Below are 9,036 nucleotides of genomic sequence, written 5' to 3'. Positions count from 1 at the left end.
TGAAAAATAAGATTAAAAGGGTTATACATGTCAATTTCAATTTGACTAATGCAACCAAAGCCAAGAGCGGACGTCACACGTAGTCCGTTATCCCCTGCAGGCCAATGTCTTACTCATGCATTTCAGAAGTCAACGTAGCATGCACAAATTAACGCGGTTTCTGCAGTCTCTCTAAGGTGTCCTCCTCATATTTACTTAGTTTTGGCATATTTTTCCGAATAATCAACCAATCAGCAGCTCAATCATCTTTCGATTTTGAACGTAGAAATATAAAGCCCATGCACATTAATTGGAGCCTTGGGGTTAGGTGACCTGCCGGGGCGCCCATCGAGAATCTAACTAGCAATTGCATGCATGTCTACAACCTCCCCCTATAAATACTCCAGGACTCAGCTTGTGTTTGCCACACAGAGATATATACATCTATCTATCTCGATCATCATCAGTAGAGCAATATTCTATCCTGATTACTTCTTAATTAAGTAATACTTAATTAACAATGGCTTCATCGTGTTTTTGTTCGAAGTTTGCGGTTTTGGGTGCTCTCGTCCTAATGGTGGTGCTCGCGGGAAGCACCTCAGCTCAGCTCTCGGGGACTTTTTACTCAAGTTCATGCCCAAATCTCTTAACCACCGTGAGATCTGCAGTCCGAACTGCAATCAACAATGAACGCCGCATGGGAGCCTCTCTTCTTCGCCTGTTCTTTCACGACTGCTTCGTTAACGTATTCCCACCACCTTCACACATGCATCTCTTAATACATTAGTTGCTTCAAATGTTGAGTTGGCGTTATGCATTTCACAGTTATTTTACATTGCCTTGTTTCATTTTTCCCTCTCTCTCTCTCTCTCTCTCTCTCTCTCTCTCTCACACACACACACACACACACACACACACACACACACACAAACGCGTGAATCTCTGATATGTTCCTTAGAAGAATTAACACTATGTCATCAAATTAGACAACTAAAATTTGCAGTCAAATAATTACAAGAGTCAACACATCTAATCAAGTTAGGAGAAAAAAAAAATTATTTGTGACTGGCATTCTTCAAGAAAATCTCAAAACAGAGCAAACATCCTGTTTTGCATTGTTCATTTACTTTATTGAATAAAAATGGGCCTAATTAAGTAATTGCCGTTTTAAATATCTGTCCAAATCAGGTTATGGACAAAGACACAATGGTTGTTAGAGAGCTCCTACTAAAATTTAATTTGTACAACAACCTTGACTTGCTTTTCAACCTTATCTCCATCAACATATTTAATTGATTTGCAAAGACAAATTCTCGTGCTTGTGTGTGTCAGTCTATATATATTTTTGTTTTTTCTTTCCTTTCTTTTCCAACCTAATCTTCTGATACACTTATTTTTTTGGTGCGGTAAATGCAACCTTCTCAACAATCCAATAATTTTTTCCTATGGTTTTTGGCATGGTACCTGCTAATCATAGGGATGCGACGGGTCTATACTCCTTGACGATACATCATCCTTCACGGGAGAGAAGGGAGCTGCTCCGAATCTAAACTCTGCAAGAGGATTCGATGTGGTTGATAATATTAAATCTGCAGTGGAGGGTGCTTGTCCAGGTGTGGTATCTTGTGCTGATGTGCTAGCCGTTGCTGCCCGAGACTCCGTTGCCATTGTAAGTTCCAGCTTAATAATTGTCACTCATTAATTTATACCCATTTAATGCTACATAAAAAAGCTATTAGCTAAGAAACATTTCAATGATTAGAGTGAGAGACTTGTATATTGGGAGTTTCAATTATTAATTAACATTTAAAATAGTTAAAACTATCGAGATTTTTAATTTCAATACCAGCGCAAAATAATGAAACAAAAATTGAATTCTACAATGAAATGGGTCCATTAAACATTATGCAATGATTTTGTAAAATTATCTTAGTATCCAACAAGAATGCAACACACACACATATACCCAGATTCAAATAATAGGAAATATTGAAAAATAGGAGTACTGTTATGTCAATTGCTGCGACCTGTTAATCTTGTCTTGATTCAACTACGTCGACTCTAATTACAATAGGAAGAACAAACCGATTATGTTCCTATTTGAGGTTCTTATTTGAGAATCACAATTGATGAACTTAATTAATTGCTGGAATTCTATCAAATGTTGCAGTTAGGAGGGCCGTCGTGGACCGTGAAATTGGGAAGAAGAGACGCCAGGACTGCAAACCAGGCAGCTGCCAATAGTAGCATCCCTCCGCCTACTTCCAACCTTAACCAACTCATCTCCAGCTTCCAAAATGTTGGCCTTTCCACCAGTGAAATGGTTGCTTTATCTGGTTATTGCTCTCCCTCAATCTCTCTCTCTCTCTCTAACTTCAAAAAATTACTAAATTAACAAAAACATATACACATCAAAAACTACCTCCCTCTGTTTATTGAAAATACTTTATGTGAGAGTGGCTTTTGATTTAAATTTATGAGAATTTGAACAAAATATAATACAAAACTATGTTAAAACTAGTACAAATTCACTCAATTTTAAATTCAAAAGTCCAAAAGTAGCAGCTCATTAATTAAATGTGTAATTAACAATTAAGTTGCTTAAGACATCTGTATATATGTGGGCAGGTGCGCACACGATTGGACAAGCAAGGTGCACATCTTTCAGGACTCGCATATACAACGAGACCAACATCGACTCTTCCTTCGCCCGAACCAGGCAAAGCAACTGCCCCAGCGCTTCCGGCTCCGGCGACAATAACTTGGCCCCTCTCGACATCCAAACGCCTACCGCGTTCGAGAACGACTACTACAAGAACCTGGTCAACAAGCGTGGTCTCCTCCACTCCGACCAGCAGCTGTTCAACGGCGGATCCACCGACTCCCTCGTCCAGACCTACAGCACCAACCCCTCCACTTTCAACTCCGACTTCGTGGCCGCCATGATCAAGATGGGTGACATTAGTCCCCTTACTGGGTCCAATGGAGAGATCAGGAAGAACTGCAGGAAGGTGAACTAATTATGCTAAATTAATTAAGTTGTTATTAATTATTGGGGGTTAATTAATTATGGTTTATCTTCGGATTGACAATAAATTGAACGCAGTTTTGCTCAGTTCTTAGGAGAAGATAATTTAAAAACATTTATATATAGGTTGGCTTTGATTAATCCATGTTCGGAATTTTCAATTTCTGGGTTAAGGTACTTGATGTCAAGTGTATCTGGCTGGATTTTAAGTTTTGGTTTTGAATGAATTTTTCATTTTGATGATCATTTCTGTTTTTGCATGGACCATGGTGAATTGAAACAAGAAGAATCAGAAGATTTTACATAATGTTTCTTTGCATGGCATGATCTGTCTGAATCATCAGCCCGTATATTTTGGCCCAATTAGGCCCACACCATTGTGCATGGGCCCAGATTTGCCCATGGTCCAATCCCACTCCACTCAGCTAAAATTGTGAACATTTAAAAAATAAAATTTGTTCTTTTACTACTGATTTTGTTTCACCCACAAACACGATAGATGTCGGTGAATGGAATTCTTATATGACAGGATTAAATTCAATTATTTTCATTATGTTTTTCCCAAATTTCAACATAGCGGGTAGGAATGACTCTCTCAATAAATCAAGCCCTTACAGTGAATTGTCAAAATTTAATTTGTAACAAAAGTTTTTAACTCAAAACTCAACGCTATTGAACCTATAATTATTGCACTCAAGTTTAACGTGAAATCAAATTAAATTTAAATATTTAATGAACTTGAGCTATGATTGGGGATCTTCATCTTTTGTCTTTCCAAAAGGGTTGGAGGGAAAGAGTTGGGGTGGGGATGGGGGATTTTTTGGGGGGAATAAAATTATGCGGCGGCTCCCGTGAGAGCATATGTAAATAGCTCATTAATTAATTAATTAATTTAATTATACTAAAAAATTTAATATGTGTGTACCTAACTTACAAAACACAAAATAATCAAAAGGTACACAAATATCAAAAAGAAATTATTATGGGAAGTGAGTGTGTCGTGAAATCACTATCTTAAGGTTACGCGCACACGTGGCAACTATGAAAAATAGAGAAAAAAAAAAAACAATTAATTTATATGATTTCACAATATTGTACCTACATCCACAGAATCCTTATACAATTTCTACAATCATAAAATGAAAATTGCCTTAACATTTCAACCCTACAGGCCCCGACTCTCCTACCTTCAAGTCGATAACCCTTATAAATATAAGTCATAACTCAATGAGTGTATACACCAAACCAATCTTCCTTCATCATGTGAAAAAAGCCCTCCTGCTTTGGTGCGAGTTTCCTAACAGCGAGTCATTTATTCCTTCATAGATTTTTTTTGCTACCGAAAATTGTTTGGTTAATGTAGACTGATCTTTGGTCGTGGCCACTTGCAAGAAATTAAACAAAAGAGACTTGGACGACCCAGGATGTACTTCGAGTGATCACTCTAATACCTAAGTCGGTGAGTGTGGGAAGATAAGATTGCAAACAATAAGAAAGAATACATAAGAGTGAAATGTTTACCTTTCCTTGGAATACTCTTTTTATAGTAGTGGAGGCCAAACCTTTATTAAATTTAGTACTTATGGTCAATTACTTGAAGGAGGGAGATTTTGATCTACTTTAAAGGTATTTATAATGGGGAGTAATAATGGTTCCTTCACTTTGATCTTTCATTGATATACCTTATTTATTTTGGCTATATCAATTGCTTCCCTCCTTTTATTCTCGAGTTCTTACTCTTATTTAGCTCGAGAGTAGTTTGGGATGTGCCCTTGTAGACAATTTTGGCTGCATTTTAACAATTTGGATGGCTTGGACTCATTTAGAGTTGTTTTAGCTTATTTGGTCCAATCCAAACAATTATTTGGTTAGTCATGTTCACTTCTTGTTGCCTTATGAGCTATGGTCATCAAGTGAACATCTTCGAGGCTCATAAGCAGTGCTAATCAGTTGTGCTATTTTTGGTGAGTCATGCTTACTTCTTTGTTGCCTCATAAACTGTGTTCATCAAGTGGGCGTCTTCGGGCTTCATGAGCAGTATTTATCCGATGGGTCAATATTTTTTGTGAGTCATCCTTACTTTTTTGTTGCCTAATGAGTTGTACTCATCAAGTGAGTATCTTCGGTCTTCATGAGCAGTGCTCATCAAATGGGTCATTTTTAGTGAGTCGAGCTCAGTTTTTTGTTGCATCATAAACTATGCTCATCAAGTAGATGTCTTTTGTTGGAATTGGTGTATTCCCAAGAGGAGGGTGAATTGGGAATTTAAAAATTTTCTCTTAGGTTAAATCATATGACAGCAATATCACAAAAACCTAGGGTCTGTCAAAGCAAATGAAAACCTAACACAATTCAACTGAGCAAATATTTAAAGCAGATATAGTAGTCTCCGTATTTCTCAATCATTCAAAGCATGTATGTAAAGCAATCAAGATGATAGATAATAACATATATGTGTAGAATTTAACGTGCAAAAAATAAAGTGGAGACACATAATATGTAAAGACCCTAAAAATTTAAATTAATAGGAAACAAAATAAAGGAAAGAAGGAAATTTGGTTTGGTAAAGACCAAACCGTAGACGGTTTCATGAAGCTCAGAAAAACCGTCGACGGTTTGGTGGGAGGATAGAAAACTGTCGATGGTTTCGTCAGGCGGTGTTTAATACCGAAGATCCTGCAACTCATTTGATTAAACAAAAAATGAAAAATAAACTTCTCTCTCTCTCTCTCTCTCTCTCTCTCTCTCTCTCACACACACACACACACACACACACACACACACACACACACAGACAGCCCGATTCAACGATCAAACACCACCATAGGGTCCTAGGAATAACCCTTAATGATTCATCGGAGCAGATTGTTGGTTTGGCGTTTCTAGGCACCACTCCAAATCTGAGGTAAGGAAGTTAAATTATTAGTTGTTTTACAGTTTAATTGGTTATCTAGAGTATATGGGCTTTGGAAAATGTGAATGTGATTATTATTCTCAAATTGAGTTGATTGAACTGGGGGAAAATAATTTCAGGATTTTGAGCTCCGAATGTCGCGGGCGTGGGTTAGGATTTTCCCAGGAATTCTCTCAGTAAGCTATGTAAGGAGAATAAATTATAATAGTATTTTTTTTTAAAACTACTCGTTGAGTAAATATGTGAAAATGAGATTATGATATATTCACTATGATAATTATAATATGAATATCTGGTGATAAATTGTGTGGCATAAGGAATTTTGAAATAATAAATTTATATTGGGAAAGTGTAACGACCTGCTATTTAACTGGGTTTTTTTTTTATATACTATGATATTTAACATGCTCTGATACCATACTGGATTGAACCCAATCATTAACCTAAGCAGTGAAAAGCATAATCAAATAGACATATTCATATATAATTATATACAATACCCGAGTGCTAATAGGTTTTCCAAAATACACATATTTAACTGTTCCCCCAATATCCTCAACCGGTGAGGGCTATACAAAAATACTCTCAAAAATATACTCACTCTCTCTGACAGGGCAGTACTGTGACCTCTCTATCTACGAGCCTGGTCCGCTCGCCCAACTGGCTGACTTGAAAATTAATTCAACACTGGGATGAGCCAAAGTTCAGTAAGACGAAATATACAATTACTAGTGTGTGGCAAATAAGCTACAATATTATGCAAATCTGTTTTCATATAATCATGTATCACTGAATCTGTAAAGCACAATACTAGAAATATAGTCTTTATCTTTTTCCTATTGCTTAACATTTCTGTACTTTCTATTCAAAATACTGCTAATATATGTATATATTTTCTGTTTCTATAAAGCTGTATAAACATGATAATAATAATAACTGTAAACCATGATGCTGTGGATAACTTTGTGTCATGATTTAACCCCTCATGATAGGGTTGTGCGGCCCGTAGGTGGGATTTACCCTAGTTGGCCAACTAGGAATAAATCACTACACTCCATAGTCTGATCAGCCCTCCTCAAGCCATATCTGATGGGGAGTATGTCCACTCGCGGGCTCTATGTGATCGACTTTTATACCACGTATTATCTGAATAGGTGGTTGCACTCTATAAACTATATGCAGCTACGGTACCGTGCTCTATAACTGTATGGTCCAACAGGGTCTAATACTATATAATACACCTCTATATACAACCATTTGTTTTATCATGATTCTGTAATAACTGTATAAACCATGACGCTATGGAAAACTGTATCTCTATATCAACTATGTTTCTGTAATTAACTATGAATCTGTATGTCATGGTACTGTAAAACTATATAATCATGGTATTTCTGTAATTGCTGAAAAATACATTCACTTACTGTATATTCTGCAAAACATGTCTCTGAAAAATACTGTAAAGCATGTTTCTATACTAGGTACATATTCTCAAGTCACACAGTAATTTTAAAACATATTACTCATATCTGATAAACTGCATAAATCTCTGTTGTATAACAATACTCTAGTGAAACATTTATGATTTTATACTAAAAACATTCTCAACTAACCTAGCATAGCATATTTCCCTTACCTGTTTACTGAAAAGCCCCTATGGTATACTGGTCTAACACCCGTAGGGCCTTCTACATAACACCCTGAAAATAACGTTTTCCAAACAAAATATCAGTATTTCTTCGCCTACAACTGTTAGAAGGACAAAAATGGACTAAAAAGTCTTACCCTGAATTTGGGATGAAATCCAACTTCGTTTCACCAACGATTCGCTCCGGCAGACTTGGAGAGAACTTGGCCAGGAGCGTTGTGGTGGTTTCGGATCGTTGATCCGGCAACTGGTAGGGCCGAAATCGAAGGGAGAAGGGAGAGAGACCGTAAGAGAGAGAGATCACTGAAATTTGAATAAAAATCCGAGTTTGCATTATTTATAGGGTTAGATTCGTCGACGAGACACATCACCTCGTCGACGAGTCCTTCAGTAAATTCATCAACGAACCTTACCATTCATCGACGAAATTCGGAGTAACCCAAAATCCTCATTCGGTATTTTCCTGTCAACGAAACGGGACCTCGTCGACGAGATCCTGAAGACATTCGTTGACGAATCCCTGTATTCGTCGACGAAATCTACTACCTCCTTCTGTTACTGATTCCATTTCTCTCTCTCTTTATTATTTAAATACCATTACTTTTCGAGCTGTTACATTTTTTGTAACGCCCCAACCTGGGCCAGAGAGCACTGCATCTCTCCTCCTCCACTTGGACCATACAATAGGGGGGCGGGCCTTATCGAACTAATGACTGGCCCCACAGATCAACACATATCATTTTCAATGTGTTTTGTCCTCACTCATACACTTCTTGAGAAAACTTCCCAAGATGTCACCCAACCCAATATTGCTCCAAGGTAAGCATGCTTAATCGTGGAGTTCTTATGGGAAAGCTCACGAAAAGAAAGGTGCACACCTTGTTTATATGGGTGGTAACATCTAATCTTTTTAAGTCTTTCATCCATGGGGTATCACATTCTCCCCCACTTATAGAACGCAACGTCCTCGTTGCGAATCCACATTTCCAAACCCAGACGATGTGAATCTCATCACATTTCCGACAGGGTGTTGGCTCTGATACCATTTGTAACGCCCCAACCTAGGTCTACCAGGGAGCACTGCATCTCTCCTCCTCCACCTGGACTAGACAACAGGGGGGCGGGCCTTATCGGACTAATGACTGACCTCACAAATCAATACGTGTCCTTTTCAGTGTGTTTTGTCCTTACTCACACACTTCCTGAGAAAACTTCCTAGGAGGTCACCCATCCCAATATTGCTCCAAGGCAAGCACGCTTAACCGTGGAGTTCTTATGGGAAAGCTCACGAAAAGAAAGGTACACCTTGTTGATATGGATAGTCACATCTAATATTTTTAAGTCTTTCATCCATGGGGTATCACAGAAAGTGTTAGAAATTAAAAAATGTGTTTTGTACTGAAAAATAATACTCTGTTATAGAATGGAAATGTTTTACTTAGATGTGAAAATATGAGAAACCCAGTA

At 37.6% G+C, this 9,036-nt stretch overlaps 1 protein-coding gene across 1 annotated transcript; it reads left to right on the top strand.

The window, feature by feature from the left end:
- Positions 1-220: 220 nt before the first annotated feature.
- Positions 221-3,253, top strand: LOC131165535 (peroxidase P7). Its single transcript, XM_058123435.1, has 4 exons — positions 221-724; positions 1,457-1,648; positions 2,150-2,315; positions 2,608-3,253. The coding sequence occupies exons 1-4, from the start codon at positions 500-502 to the stop codon at positions 2,997-2,999; spliced, it is 975 nt and encodes a 324-aa protein (XP_057979418.1). The 5' UTR covers positions 221-499; the 3' UTR covers positions 3,000-3,253.
- The last annotated feature ends 5,783 nt before the right edge of the window (positions 3,254-9,036 follow it).

This window comes from Malania oleifera, chromosome 10, assembly GCF_029873635.1.
Source record: "Malania oleifera isolate guangnan ecotype guangnan chromosome 10, ASM2987363v1, whole genome shotgun sequence".
Taxonomy (NCBI): domain Eukaryota; kingdom Viridiplantae; phylum Streptophyta; class Magnoliopsida; order Santalales; family Ximeniaceae; genus Malania; species Malania oleifera.
The sequence above is the reverse complement of the archived record's forward strand: the minus strand, read 5'-3'. Positions and strand labels throughout refer to the sequence as shown.

Bases quoted from the DNA above. Each gene is read 5' to 3' on its own strand.
- LOC131165535 (XM_058123435.1), top strand. From the start codon at position 500: ATGGCTTCATCGTGTTTTTGTTCGAAGTTTGCGGTTTTGGGTGCTCTC. The intron at 725-1,456 runs GTATTCCCACCA...TGCTAATCATAG, and splicing joins TTCACGACTGCTTCGTTAAC to GGATGCGACGGGTCTATACT. The intron at 2,316-2,607 runs GTTATTGCTCTC...ATATGTGGGCAG, and splicing joins TGAAATGGTTGCTTTATCTG to GTGCGCACACGATTGGACAA.